Here is a 14,739-nt window from a genome sequence, read left to right on the forward strand (position 1 = left end):
TCTGCTGAGAATGGGGTGTCTCAGCGGGTGTGGCCCTCTTAAGGTGAGCCCCCCTTGAGCCTCTCACGAGGGCAAAGCTGCTGGATCCTTCGGGAAAGTGGTCGCGGCGCCCACACGTAATCTCCTATAGCTCCAAGGGAAGACCCCGCCGCAACACTCCCAGAGCCCACCAGGGACTTGGAGGCAGCTCTGGAGATTGGAGGGGGTGTGGGGTTGGGAAGGAGGCGGGACCTCGCGGGAGCGTAGGGAGGGCTTGGTGGAGCGCAAAGAGGGCCTGGGAGGAGTTACAATGGGGAGGGCACCAGGAGGAGGGAGAGGCGGAGCTGGGGAACCCGGACAGTTAAAACGGAAAGGGGGAGCACTGGTTAGGAGAGGGTGGTGAGGAATTCGGAAGAGTGGGCGGGGCATGGCTGATATTCCGGGGGCCCTGGGCGGGGACAGGCGACTTCTCCCCTAAATCCGCAGATGCTCATAGTCAGGAATTCTCTGCTGTGACATTCTCCCAAAGGGCTGGTAGGTCGGAACCTGTCCAACAGTCTCTTGCCTCCCCCTCCCTTCCCCAGCGTGGAAGGGGCCAGGGGGCGGGGCCAGAGAAAGGGTTGGGGGGAATCATCCCTCCTCGCCCCTCACTGCCTCACCTTCCAGCTGCGAGAACAGATGGACGCAACCACGGCTCACCTCGGGGACTCCTTGCCCGCTGTGCGCCGAGATCCAGGCTGAGGAGGAGATCTGGAGCCCCCTACGCTACCTTTCCCGAGGGTCCGGGGAGGAGCGGCTGCTGTGCGCCCCCTTCCGCGGGGAGAAGAACGGGCGCGGACCCCACGAGTCCTAGAACTGCAGGGGTAGAGAGCCCGCTTGTCGCGAGGCGCACCCTTCCTCAGGGGCTTGGCCAAGACTCTTTCTGCATTGAGACCCTTTACTGGGGCTTCCAGCCGCGGCGCATCTGGGGAGGGGACCCCCTCCCGACAGCGCCCCGCCCCCAGCCCCCGCCCAGCCGACGTCGCATTAGCATGAGCGACGCAAGTGGCCCGGGCACCACTCGGGGGCCGAGACTCACCGCGTCACAGCCCCGAGTGTAAAGGAAAAAAAGAGTAGGCGGCGGAGGAGGAGGCAAGAGCCGACGCGAGGGGAGGGGAGAGCGGCGGGGCGAGCGAGCCGGCGGGCGGGCGGCAGCAGCATGTCCCTCGGCCCGCGCGGGCGGCCTCTCAGCGCTGCGGGGGTGACTCCCGGCGCGCCCAAGGCGCAGCGTGCTCAGTCTCCGGCCCCGGCCCCTCGGCACGCCCTCCTTTCCTGACCGCCCCTGAGCCCAGCGGCGGCGGGTCCGGGGCTCGGTTGCGACAGCGGCCGCGCCTCGCGGGACAGGGCCCTTGCCTTTCCCGGAGCGCAGAGTCCCCCGAAGTACCGCGCCCTCCTCTCGGCACTGCAGGGCGCCCGCTCCCGGCCCAGACCAAAGCGTCTTCGGAAGAGCCACAGGGTGGGGGCAATGGAAGCCGTGGCGCCGGCGGGTCAGGCCCCGGCGGCAGCCAGCAAGCTGTCGGAGGTGGTGGGCGCGGCGCTGCAAGATCCCCGGCGGCAGCGGCGCCTGGTGCTGGTCATCGTGTGCGTGGCGCTGTTCCTGGACAACATGCTGTACATGGTCATTGTGCCCATCGTACCCTACTACATAAGTGCGGCCAACGAAAACCCCACCCCGACTTCCAAAGTGAACGCGCCCATCTTGCTACCGACTACTCCGGCCAATGCCAGTGCCAACATGGCCAACACCTCAGAGTCCTCGACGGCCGCGACGCCAGCGGGTTCTACAGTGAAGCCCCACTATCCCGAAGACAGCGAAGATGTGAAGATCGGGGCGCTGTTTGCCTCCAAGGCCATCCTGCAACTGCTAGTGAACCCTTTGAGCGGGACCTTCATCGACCGCATGAGCTATGACTTGCCGCTGCTTATGGGCTTGGGGGTACTGTTCGCTTCTACCGTGATGTTTGCTTTCGCGGAGGACTACGCGACGCTCTTTGCTGCGCGCAGTCTGCAAGGTCTGGGTTCCGCCTTTGCGGATACGTCTGGCATCGCTATGATCGCCGACAAGTATCCCGAGGAGCCCGAGCGCAGTCGCGCTCTGGGCTTGGCGCTGGCCTTCATCAGCTTCGGAAGCCTAGTGGCGCCGCCCTTCGGGGGGTTCCTCCACAAGTTCGCGGGCAAGCCCGCGCCTTTTCTGGTGCTCGCCACGGTTTCGCTGCTCGACGCCCTGTTGCTGCTGGCGGTAGCTAAGCCCTTCTCGGCTGCAGCACGGGCGCGGGCCAACCTGCCAGTGGGCACGCCTATCCACCGTCTCATGTTGGACCCCTACATAGCCGTGGTTGCAGGCGCGCTCACGACATGCAACATCCCCCTAGCTTTTCTCGAGCCCACCATCGCCACGTGGATGAAGCACACGATGGCGGCGTCTGAGTTGGAGACGGGCATGGCCTGGCTGCCGGCCTTCGTGCCACACTTGCTAGGCGTCTACCTCACAGTGCGACTGGCAGCGCGCTACCCGCACCTGCAATGGCTATACGGGGCGTTCGGGCTGGCAGTGATCGGCGCCAGCTCATGCTTGGTGCCTGCCTGCCGCTCCTTCGCACCATTAGTAGTCTCGCTCTGCGGCCTCTGCTTTGGCATTGCGCTGGTGGACACTGCGCTGCTGCCCACCCTCGCCTTTCTCGTGGACGTGCGCCACGTCTCGGTCTACGGCAGCGTTTACGCCATCGCCGACATCTCCTATTCCGTGGCCTATGCGCTGGGGCCCATAGTGGCGGGCCACATCGTGCATTCTCTTGGCTTTACGCAGCTTAGCCTTGGCATGGGCTTGGCCAACCTCCTCTACGCGCCTGTCCTACTGCTGCTGCGCAACGTGGGCCTCCTGAAGCGCTCTCGCTCCGAACGCGACGTGCTGCTGGATGAGCCGCCGCAGGGTCTGTACGATGCTGTGCGCCTGCGGGAGCGCCCTGTGTCCGACCGGGATGGAGCACCTGGCAGTCCGCCTGGCCCCTTTGATGAGTGTGAGGACGACTATGACTACTATGCCCGCAGTTAGCAGCCCCGCTCCTCCTCCAGGCCACCAACCCACTACCCACCCCCTCCCCAGACCCCACCCTTATCCTTGGGTCAAGGTGGCTGCTCTGTGAGCACCCTGGCCAGCTGAGGCTCAGGACCCGCCCCCTCCAGCGAGTACCCTAGCCCCTCCTCTGTCTTTATTTCCCCTGTCCAAGTCCCTTCTCTTTGAGCTTTTCTGTGTCCAATGGGGCGTGGAGCACCGAGGCACGTGAATTGATGTGCTCCTGGAAGAGATGAGGCGCCCGGGCCGCCACCTCGGGGCTCCCGGGTGTGGAGCTGTGCCTCTGTCTGTCCTTCCTTCCTTATCTCCCAATGCCAACTTGGCCCGCTGCACCTCCGGGCCGAATCAATAAACTATATCTGTATGAGACCGAGTCTCTTTACTGATGGGGGTGGGCGGCCGGGCAAGGGGCTAGGGCAGAGGGGAGGGTGAGCTGGGTCTAGACCCAATCCGGGTCTCAGTCCAGCGGCCACGTAGGAAGCCTGTGGCTCTTTCGCTACCTGGAAAAGGTGATAGGAAATAAGCAAACCCAACAAGGGCTCTCATTCAAGAACACCCTAGTGTACACGGAGCCCTCAGCGCGCAATAGCCCTTCCCCCACCCCAGGCCCGGCGCAGCGCCCCAGGGCGCCACCCGGGGGAGCCTGAGGACCCGCTCCCTCCGGGTGCGCTGGCCCCACCCCTTGAGGACACTCCCTGAATCAGCTACAGAGCTCCAGGGAGCCCAAGCTGGGCTTCCCTTCGAGTCTGGCAGCCTGCCCCGTCCAGGCTTCGAAAGGAAATTGGAACCGAGCTGTTATGGGCAGCGAAAAGAAAAACTAGCCCCATTTTAAAGGGCTCGATTTCTGGAAACGCGCGTGTGTGAAGTGGGTGTGTTCGTTAGAGACCTAGGCTCTATCCTACAGAGCAGTAGGGAAGCAGTTGCCGGTGTTTCCGCTGTGTCCTGGATGTACAGGTTTGAGTGGGGGCTGGAGAGTGTGCGAGTGTGCGAGCTGGTACCAACCCCTACCCTACTCGGTCCTGAGTTGAAGCAGCCCCCTAGGGCTGTCAGAGAAGTCTCCCCACCTTGACAGCGCGTACCCAGAGTCCCAGACTGGCGTTTGTGCACCACTCCCAGACCTGCAACCTGGGTCCAGGCCGCAGAGTCCTCTGATTCCGGCATGGAGAGGCCACTGTGTTGGGGTACGCCTCTGTATTAGACAACGTCTGTAGGGGTCTGCACTGCTCGTGTGTGCACGTCTGTTCTTGGTTTAAGTGTCCGGTTGCGTGTCTGTTTGGGCAGGGTCTGTTTTGGTGGGTCTGTCTGTGTGTGTTCTGGTGTAAGGATCTAAAGGGGGGGAGGGATGCTTTGTCTGGGAGGAGTGTCTGCCTCTGCCTGCATGTCTCTAAGCATCCCCAGATCTTTCTCCCGCATATTCCTCATAATGCCAGACTGGATGAGTGGGAATATAAAAGAGGGACCCGCAGTGATCAACAAACAGGTTTATTACTGTTATTATTATCGTCAGTAATAGGGTTTGAGCCTGCCCTAGACGGTGGGGAGGGCACAGATTTACCCAGACTGAACCCTCCCCAGGGCTCTCCAGACGCAGCCAGGGCTGGGAAAAAGGGGTTGGGGGAGTGCGGGGGAATAGGGAAGGCTGGGCTGAGGGCGATGGGCACCAGCGAAGCAGTGTTCTGCACCCCCTTCTCCGGCCTGGATTCTGATGCCTTTGCGAGAGCTCGAGCTCCTCCGGGAAGCCGTCAGCGGGGGATGGGGGCCGGGAGGTGGGGTCCCGGAAGGCAGAGGGGTGCGGGGAACGGAGGATGGAGAGGGAGAGAGGTAGGGGTGGGGCTGGGGGAGGGAGGAAAAGGAAGAAAGGGGAGGGAGGAGGAACAGGAGGAAAGAGGGGAGGGAACTGGCGCGGCCGTCTCTCTCGCAGCCAGTCGCGAGGCCTCGGGGACCCGGCGACGTCGGAGGCTCTACCTCAAGCAGAGGGAGCAGCCCCTACCCCCGCACTGCTGATGCGCCCCCCGAATCCCTTCCGGCTCACATTCTAGCCCCTAGTTCTGCTTGGTGTGGTGCAGCGGCGGCCGAGGCAGCAGAGCCCAGGAGAGCAGGTGAGAAGGGCTGGCTGGCGGAGCACAGGGCGGGGAGCGGCGCTTAGGAGCAGAGAGCCGCGGAGGGAGGCTCCGTCCGGGGACAGCGCGGGGCCGAGAATCTCCAGAACCCGCGGAATCCTCCCAGTCCTGAACGGCAGAGGCCGTCGGGGGGCACCGCCAGGAGAGTGGGATTCCGTGGCTCCGTTTTTCTACCCAGGGTCTGGACACGGGGAGACGGGGAGCAAGCTGGACAATGAGAAGTTAAAGAGAAAGGGCTTGGACAGGCTTGACTGTCAGGGCTTCAGGGCTTTACGGCTCCACGTGGATGTCCACACTTCTCATGGACCCCCAACTGCTAAACGCCAGGGTCTGCACTTCCTGTGCGTAGTAAGAGGGTCTGCAGGTCTCATGCTGACAGGCTGAGGTAATTGGCTGGAATCCGCCTCTCTCAGACTCTGGTGGAGGCAGGGGGTGGGCTGTCAGCGTGGTCGCAGTGAGTCCCTGGAGCATGCCAACAGCCAATCGCCCCAGGGCTAAGCTGGGTTTGGGCCTCTGGGGCAGAGCAGAGACCCCCTCCAGGCATCCTTCAGAAACTAGGCTGGCAGAAGCATGGACTGGAGGGCACCAAACTGACACAGAAAGACACAAACACATATACACCCTTTAGGTGCCAGCCTGAGAGCCAAAGAGAAAGAACACCTGGCAGGCAGGGATCAGGCCCTTCCCTTTGGTACACACAAAACCATCCTACTCCAATCTTGTGTCTCTCTCTGAGACATGAGGTCTCTGAGGCTTGACTGGTATCTTCCCGCTGTGGCTGGGAGCCAGAGCAAGAGGACACATTAGCCACACTGTCTGTCGGGTCTTTACCAACTTGACCGTGGCCTCGTCACCCCCTCAAAACTCCATTGTGCTGGGATTGACTCTCACCGGGATGCTGCTGCTGCTGCTGCTTTTGCTTTGCAGTGAGTAGCCCCCCACCCCCACCCCTCTGCCGCACTCCAGGGCCAGTGAGGACTCCACATTCTTTGCCCAGTGCTGCCAGGCAACCCTGGGCTCCTCTACCCCTGGGCTAGGATTATCCATCTTTCTGGATGCTCTGTCTTTGGGTCAGCTGTGCTTTGCACCCAGCTCCCACTCTCTCACTTTGCCTGTCCGGGGTTGGGGGTAAGGTGGTGAGGTGGAATGGAGTAAGCTGTAGCTTTAGGCTCTTAGGAAAGAATGGGGATAAATGAGCAGAAACTATGGGTAGGTGTTTATGCCTATGCAGGTGATCTCTGGGAAGAGGTTGGGCCCCACTAGCTTTAAAACTGGCTTTTGGCCCTTTTGGCCTGGCTCACTTCTACCGCACCTTGAAAATTAATCCACCTCTCTCCAGGCCTATTCAAGGGGGCCTAAGGGCCTGAGCAGCTCAGCTTCCCTGTACCACCTCTTTCAGTATTCCCATGCCACCTATACTGGGAGCCTGCAGACCAAAGACTACCTAATTCACAGCCCATCCAACAGGGTCCTCCCTGTTTTGGCCACAGGCCAGTTTCCCATCAGCCTAGAGTGCCTCCTGGAGCCCAGCGCCTTGGAGGACATTGTATTCATTCATGCACACATGCATTCCTTATACTTAGCTACCCAACACTGATTTTACCCCATGCCAGGGAAGGGCTGGGGACCAGAGGTAAAGCACTGAACAGGGCAGGTATAGTCTTGCCCTGAAGAAGCGCACAATCTGGTGGGAAAAAGAGATTTTAATCTGCAAAGCACATATCTATCGGTGCCAGGCAGGAACAACGCAAGTGCTCAGCCAATGACCCCATGGATTTGGAGTGAGCAAGCCCAGCCCTGCTCCCTCCCACATTGCTCTGGTGGTGGTTGTTGGGGGGGAGGGATCAGCTGAGCCTGGATGACAGCAGTCTTGTGGAACAAGGGCCAGGTGAAGGCTCACTTCAGGCCCCACCGTCTCCTAATGGAAGCTCAAAGAGGACACTATGGTCAGGGGAACTGGTCTGGAAGTTAGAAGATTGGAGCCAAGCTCCTGAATACTCCTGCCCAGCTTTGGCCTCCTCATAGGGCAGGGGCAGGGTGCCAGGCGGTGGAAGGTGAAGGGTCCATGGCAGGTCTAGGTGGCTGTCATGTTGATGCTTCTCTGCTTCTTGGTCCTCAGGTCTGCATCTCTGCTTCCCCAATCAGGAGTCATCAAGATGCCCATCCTGGAAAAAACTCCCCCTAAGATGGCAGCAAAAAGTCCCAGCAGTGAGGAGGAGCCTGTGAGTGATGTTTGGAGCTCTCTCTCTCATCCCTGCTCTCCCTACTCAGAAGCCTTTGCTTCCAGAACATTCCTGAGTGAGATCGGCCCCCAACGCTTGCCTGACCCCCAGTCCTGCACTCTCCTGTGCACGAAGTCCACACTGCAGAGCTGCCCCAAGTTTGTTGAGGAGCCCAGGAGGGCCTGGAGGGTCTGGGAGTAGCTTCAGGGGATACTGAGAGAATGCTGACAGCTCACACTTCTAAGCCCCAAAGTCAGGGCAAGCCCTTGACCTGGGCCGGGTATTCTCTTTTCTCTCAGGGCCTCCACTCTCCTTCCAATGGCTTTGAGCCTAATAGAGTTGCCTTAGGATGAGGCTGGATTCTAGAATCTAAGCCTTGTCCCATCCTAGTCCCAGCCTTTAAAGCACCATCTTCTCTGCTGGTTTGGGACAATGCTGCCCCTCCTCCCACCCCAACTCACCTTCCAATGTAGATAGAGCAACATATCTGATCTTCAGGTTGTTGCACATGTTGGTCCCTCTTTTTGACACCTCTTTACTCCAACCCCTGATCAGAACTCTGATCAGGGAGATCAAGGGCATCTCTCCTTGAAGTTGCTCACCACATTGTCCAACAAACACTTCTGTTGTTGCCTCTGGTCTGTCCCTCCTTTTGGACTGTGGCCACCTTGAGAGCAGGCCCTGTCTCTCCATTGTCCCTGGGCTCAGCCCAGGGTGTGGCTCACATGAACTGCCCAGAAATGTTTATTTATCTGAGACCCCAGGGCCCAAAGACCCTGATTTGTAGAAGTCCCTGCCCCTGTACCCAGGCAAAGCCAGAAGTCCATAAGTCTAGGAAGAGCCCTAAGGGGTAAGACATTTGAGCAGAGATTTACTTCCTGCCTCTCTCTTTCTTACCCTTCACTGATTCTCTGGGACAGAGTCAGAGTCAGGCAGGCTGAGTCAGAGTCCCGAAGAAGGGTAGCCTGTTTCTAGCAGGGGCTCCAGCCAGACCTGCCGGCACTCTTAGCCAGACCACCAGCTGGACTGAGCTTTTTGTAGGTGTTTGCCTCCCACTCATCCATCACAAGGACCCCCAGACCTCAAGAGAAGGAAAAAGGAACCAGAGTGGTTAGGTGGGGAGGCTGGTCCTGGCTCTCTAAGAGTGGGCTGGGCAAACTGGACTGCTGCCCAGACCCGTCCTTGAGTGCTCCTCAGGGCAGAGACAGCCCATCCACCACACTGCCATCTGCCTTCCTCCGCCTAGGTCAGTGAACTGTAGATACAGGCTCAGACAGGCGGAGCCCATTCACTCATCAGCGCATGCGCTCCGGCACATGCGCGCTCTGCGTACTCGCACTCGGGGTCCCTTCCGCCCAGGGCGTCTGAGGGTGATGGGGTCTGTCCAGTTCCTGCAGCAGCAGCCGCAGCAGCAGCAGCAGGAGCAAAACACAGGTAAGCCTTCAAAGGACCCCTTCACTCCGCAGCCTGGCCGAGGTGGAAATTCACTGTCTCCACCAGCCCACAGAGGAGAAACCCCTGAAAGAAGGCAGCTCACTGTCCGCCAACTTTGTGAAGTTTAAGTAATAACATGAAAAGCAGCGATTTCTGATTGTGACCAGCTAAGTGAGGAAAAGGAAAAGGAGGGATGGAAATGGAAAAGAGAACAAGGGAGAGAACGGCCAGAGGAAAGAGTAGAAGGGCGGTGGGAGGACCAGACTTCAGGTCCGGCCTCTGCCTTCGAATGGCTGGATGACCTTGGACTACTAGTCTCTCCTCTCTCTGGCCCTCAGCTTCCTCATCTGAAAATAGGACAAAAATCCCTGCGCAGGCAAAGCCATAATTGTTGAACACACACAGGAGAAGCCAGAGTGACCAAGCTGATTAACGGAGAAACCCAAATCAGGAGGACATTGGTGGGGAGTTCTGCTCAGACTCTTGAGACACTCTGGGGGCCCTCAGGTATTATGGGTTTTCTATTAGGAATCCCCCCAGAGGGATAAAGATAGTAACATCACAACATTTTATGATGTGTCTACTTGGGGCTAATAGTTTCCCTTATTTAATTTTCTCTCTGTGCCCCTCTAAGGTGGGAATTGTTATTTATGTTTTATGGATGAGGAAGCTGAAGCTTGGAGGGATTAAGAAAGGAAGGACTTCCATTGCAATCCCCACCCCCACTCCCTCCCCATACCTATGTGGAACTAAATGCCCTTACCTGGGTTTCATAACTGAGAGGGATTTTAACAAGGAGTCTAGGGCATGAGTCACCTTTCTAGAAAATACCATGCAGAATTCTGGCCCTTAGGACAAGCAGCGAACTATACCTCTCACCCTCTTTCACCTGTCCAAACCTCACCCTTTGGATTCAGTCACACCCTTTGGGTTCAGAGATCAATTGGGTTGTGGAGCCCCAGTTGGGAAAAGTTCCTAAATTAAGAATGGCCAGCAGTCAATATGAGTGACAGGACTATTTCATCTTAGACTCATTCTTTATGCTTTATAAGCACATCTATGGTCTCTTTGATGCTGTGAGAGGTATAAATTACTACCCCCATTTTACAGGGGAGGAAACTGAGGCACAGAGATAGGGGTTATTTGTTCAGGATCCCACAGATGGTCCACAGGAGGGTCAGGCCATGAACCCAGGTCTGTCTGGTGTCAGTATCAAGGTCTTTTCCTCTGCACTGTGTCCTCTCCCAGAGGCAGACCTGGGGTGTAGGAGAAAGCAAGTAGGAGCTACCTAAGTCCATAATTCTGCTGAGCTGAGCCCTAGAAACAGATGAGTCCCAGGATAGGGAACAAGGATGGGGCAGATAGAGACAGACACAGGGGATCAATCTGGTGACAGGCACAGACCACACATAAGGGCAAGCATGAAACCCTGTGAACCTTCTCTTCCAGGGGCTGCCCAAACTCCCTGTGCCCCCATTGCAGCAGACCCTGGCCACCTACCTGCGGTGCATGCAGCACCTGGTACCTGAGGAGCAATTTAGGAGGAGCCAGGCCATTGTGCAGCAGTTTGGGGCCCCTGGTGGCCTTGGCGAGACCCTGCAGCAGAAGCTCCTGGAACGGCAGGAGCAGACAGCTAACTGGGTAAGAACTGCTGAGAGGGGCAGACAAGGACTCCATGGGGCGGGGTACAGCAGGCAAATATGGAGACAGAAGGATCTGGATGAGGGGCAGGTTGGTGACAAAGATGGGGCAAATGGACGATAAGGCATGGGGAAGAGCCAGAGGGATAGCAGAGAGCAAGAGTGAAGGACAGACAAGATTGGGGTGGGGGATAGGGTTGGGAACAGAGAGGGAACAGATGGGAATAGAGATGGGATGACAGAGAGACAGGGTGCAGGGATGGAGGACAGGTAGGGATAAGGATGGGGGACAGGGAGGGGCAGATAGGGGGCAGTAATAGGGGGCAGATGAGTAGCAGGAATGGGGGCAGCGGAGGATGGCGATGAGGTCAGGGAAGCAGAGAGGGGTGAAAAACAGGGGCAGGCAGGGGACGTGGGTGAAGCATCAAACAACCAGGAGGAACACTGGGGTGGGAAAAAGGAGATAGTATGGGCCAGAGCTGAAGCACAGGCATGGTGGACCAGGGAGGACAGAGGCCCAAGCACATAACTGAGGCTCGGTGAAATGAATGAATGGAAAAAGTGCATGATCCAGTGAAGAGTCCCTATTTTCCTTTGAGGTCATTAGGACGGGACTGGTGCACTCCACAGGCAAGGCGTGTGTGCGAGCATCACAGGTAATGGCGCCCTTCCCCACCTTCCCTGGCAGGTGTCTGAGTACTGGCTGAACGACATGTATCTCAATAACCGTCTGGCCCTGCCTGTCAACTCCAGCCCAGCTGTGATTTTTGCCCGGCAGCACTTCCAAGACACCAATGACCAGCTAAGGTGAGGCCACCAGGCTCCGGGCTCACAGCTCGGGAGTCTGCCTGAAGGAGGGGGCCTGGCTTCAGCACCAGGAAGGAAAGGCCAGAACTTGTGCCGTCCTGAACTTTCTGAGGCCAAATGACCCTGAGACAGTGGCCCGTCTAGGCCATGGGGTCAGAAAGGAGGTCAGAAAGGTGAGGGGCACATGCGTAACAAATGCAGGATCTGCCTTTGAATGTATATATTTGGGGTGGGCCCTACTGGAAGCCATGGTCCCCTAGGTGTCCCTGTGGCAGTCTGGACCCAGTTGAGGCCCTGGGAGGAAGCCTATACCTTCTGATTGCACCAGTACTTGAGGCTGGGGCTTGTTCCTGAGACACACTGCCCCAGGCTATCTCAGAGGGCTGGGCCTCTACTGTCCTGCAGCCCCCAGCTCTAACCAGAGACTCCGAGGGGGTGGAAATGGTTCTTTCCCACCAGCCGCCGCCACCAGAGTCTCTGCCATCTGCTGCAATTTCAGAGCTCACTGAGCTGCTGGAATGGTCTCAGGAACCACTGATGACTATGGAGGGGCCCTTTTTGCAGCAGGGGTTGTGGGGCAAGGGGTGGGGGTCTCCTTGCTGGAGTCTCTCAGAGACAAACACAGGTCTCTGGCCTCAAGACCAAAGGTGGCACAGCGTGGGCAGAGTTCAGAAGGAGTTAAAAAACAGGAGGCACGGCCCACCTCAGCCTCGGGGCAGGGCTCAACCCTGCCTGCCTCCTTCCTCACCAAAACCAGCCCAACTAACCTGCAGGCCAGGGGCAGCCTTCCCCCTCTGCTGCAGCCTGGCCTTTCCTGGGCAGAAGGAAGTGGGCAGACAGATGAATGACTCCTGGAAACAGTTCTCAAAATTACATAGAAGGGGGGGTGCTTCTCTCCTGATGCAATTAAGCCAGCCAGGCTCATCATCCTTGGGCGATTAGGATGATGCAGTCCCGTGGCATAGTTCTCTGATGCCACCCCCTCCAGCCCTCAGCACCCGCTTTCCTTTTCATTAACAATAACAGGACCAAATTACTGACTTTTCCCAGGAGACTGGATTTCCCAAAACCATGGGGGTCTTGGTCCAGTCCAGCCCTAGCACGCACAGGCTTTCCCCTGGAAGAACTCCACCACCCCTCACTGTCCAGCCCTCTCCTGCCTATTCTGTGGCCTCTCCTGGCTTCCTCTCCGTCCTCCTCCTCATTCACCTTCCAGTTTCCTCTCCTGCTCACAGTTCTCTCCTTAGGACCTTTTTTTTTTTTTAAATTTTTATTATAGGAGTTCCCATCATGGCACAGTGGAAACGAATCCAACTGGGAACCATGAGGTTGTGGGTTCGATCCCTGGCCTCACCCAGTGGGTTAAGGATCTGGCATTGCCGTGAGTTGTGGTGTAGGTAGCAGACATGGCTCAGATCTGGTGTTGCCATGGCTGTGGCATGGACTGGCAGCAACAGCTCCAATTAGACCCCTAGCCTGGGAAACTGCATATGCCATGGGTGCTGCCCTAAAAAGACAAAAAAGGCAAAAAAAAATTTTTATTATAGATGATTTACAGTGTTCTGTCCATTTCTGCTGTACAGCAAAGTAACCCAATCATACACACATATACATTCTTTTTCTGACATTATCTTCTATCATGTTCTGTTACAAGAGATTGGATATAGTTGCCTGTGCTGTAAGGTAGGCTCTCATTGCTTATTCATTCTCAATGTAATGGTTTGCATCTGCCTACCCCAAGCTCCCCTCCCCCTTGGCAACCACGAGAGTCTGCTCTCCACATTCTGTGCCTAGGTTCATCTGTGATCAGGACCATTTTTAATCTAAGGTTTGTGAAGGATTGAGGGCATGGGGGTGGGGGTGGCGCAGCAGGAATCCGATCTGATTAGGGCACCACCAAGCCAGGCATCTGGTGGGTTGTCCATGAATTTGGGAGAGACAGAGGGAGGAGGGAGGAGGGAAGGGAACAGGGGGGTAGAGAGAACAGAAGAAAGAAGGGATGCAGGAAGAAGAAAGGGAAGGAGGGAGGGAGCTGAAGGATGGAGGAAGGGAGGGAGCCTAGGTCAGGAAGAGGAGAAACTAAGGCGTCTTGTCTCATGTCTCTCTGCAGGTTTGCAGCCAACCTTATCTCTGGTGTGCTCAGCTACAAGGCCCTGCTGGACAGGTAGGAGTGAGCCCACTGGGAAGGGCAGTGCTCTGTTCTGGCACAATCTGTTGATTCATCGGTCTCCCTGCCACATCAGACAAAGAGCTCCCAGAGGGCAGGGACCTTGTCTGTGTTCAGCTCTGCGTTCCTGGCTGCGCCCATCACAGAGCAAATAACCTCACGCTCGTGTGCCTGTGTGTGCGCGTGCGTGCGCACGCGTGCACGCACACACACACACACACACACACACACACACACACACACACACTTCCCTAGCATCAGAATGACCTTTCCCCCATCTGGCCCACCATTAACAACTACGTTTCCCGGGGTAAACACATTCCCTCCTTGATCTCTTTAAAATGTTCCCCTCCCTCCATACCTCATATATATACACATGCTATAGATCACTGTGTCAGGAATCTAGAGAGCACATCAAAAGTAGGGAAGGAAAAGTCCTTGGAGCGAAGTGATGGTGAGTTCAGCCTTGCTACTTGTTGCTTGAAGGGAACAGTCTCCCCTTTCTGAGCCTGTTTCCTCAACCTCATCAAGCTTGAGAGCTAACTCAGTGGACACAGGGTGTCCTGATAGCTAGAGAGAGCTGCATAAGCAGAGTGGGTATCACTGATCTTAGGAGGAAAATCCCTCTTTTTTTTTTTTTGTCTTTTTAGGGCTGCACCCATGGCATATGGAGGTTCTCAGGCTAGGGGTCCAATCAGAGCTACAGCTGCCGGCCTACACCAGAGCCACAGCAACACAGGATCTGAGCCGTGTCTGTGACTTATACCACAGCTCACAGCAATGCCAGATCCTTAACCCACTGAGTGAGGCCAGGGAGCGAACCCTCAACCTCGTGGATCCTAGTCGGGTTCGTTAACTGCTGAGCCATGAAGGAAACTCCAGAAGGCCCCGCTTCTGGCCAAGCACCAGGTGCCTGGGAGCAGCAGGAGAGTAAGAAGGTGTGAGGGACCCAGGGACCCCAGAAGCAGGTAATATAAGAGCATCCAGTGCTAGACAGAGAGAAGGGCCCTAAGCAGTGTCCACTGCACAGACAGGAAGCTGAGGCTCAGAGAGGTTAAGGGGGTTGTGCTTGTGGTCATACAGCCCAGAGGTGGCAGAGCAAGGAAGGCACAGGAGCTAACATCACTCACTTTTTAAGTTGGTCCAGTTTAGTCTTACCTAGCCTTAGAGTGGAGGTTCAGACCTGCAGCTCCTTCAGGGTAGGGTGATTCCTCTGGAGAGGAGGGGGCAGAGTGACTCAGGGCTTGGACCCTGGGGT

General features: G+C 57.2%; 2 protein-coding genes across 5 annotated transcripts in view; both read left to right on the plus strand.

The window, feature by feature from the left end:
* The first annotated feature begins 627 nt into the window (after positions 1–627).
* On the plus strand, positions 628–3,458 carry SLC18A3 (solute carrier family 18 member A3). The gene has a single exon (XM_013983446.3). The coding sequence runs from the start codon at positions 1,484–1,486 to the stop codon at positions 3,068–3,070; it is 1,587 nt and encodes a 528-aa protein (XP_013838900.2). The 5' UTR covers positions 628–1,483; the 3' UTR covers positions 3,071–3,458.
* A 330-nt stretch (positions 3,459–3,788) lies between these two features.
* The window catches only part of CHAT (choline O-acetyltransferase), a 62,930-nt gene continuing 51,979 nt past the window's right edge, over positions 3,789–14,739 (plus strand). The window contains exons 1-6 of one of the 4 annotated variants that reach the window (XM_084993112.1): positions 3,789–4,272; positions 5,013–5,190; positions 7,331–7,433; positions 10,317–10,508; positions 11,196–11,314; positions 13,425–13,478. In XM_084993112.1, the coding sequence (XP_084849238.1) occupies positions 7,368–7,433; positions 10,317–10,508; positions 11,196–11,314; positions 13,425–13,478 (431 nt within the window). In that variant the 5' untranslated portion in view covers positions 3,789–4,272; positions 5,013–5,190; positions 7,331–7,367. Of the gene's footprint in view, positions 4,273–5,012; positions 5,191–7,330; positions 7,434–8,776; positions 8,868–10,316; positions 10,509–11,195; positions 11,315–13,424; positions 13,479–14,739 lie in introns of those variants that run through there. The other 3 variants (XM_084993111.1, NM_001001541.1, XM_084993113.1) reach the window with 3 other exon arrangements.

This window comes from Sus scrofa, chromosome 14, assembly GCF_054392235.1.
Source record: "Sus scrofa isolate SSC_HxYL_T2T_F1_AM1 chromosome 14, Sscrofa_HxYL_maternal_Yorkshire_Landrace_v2.0, whole genome shotgun sequence".
Classification (NCBI taxonomy): Eukaryota; Metazoa; Chordata; class Mammalia; order Artiodactyla; family Suidae; genus Sus; species Sus scrofa.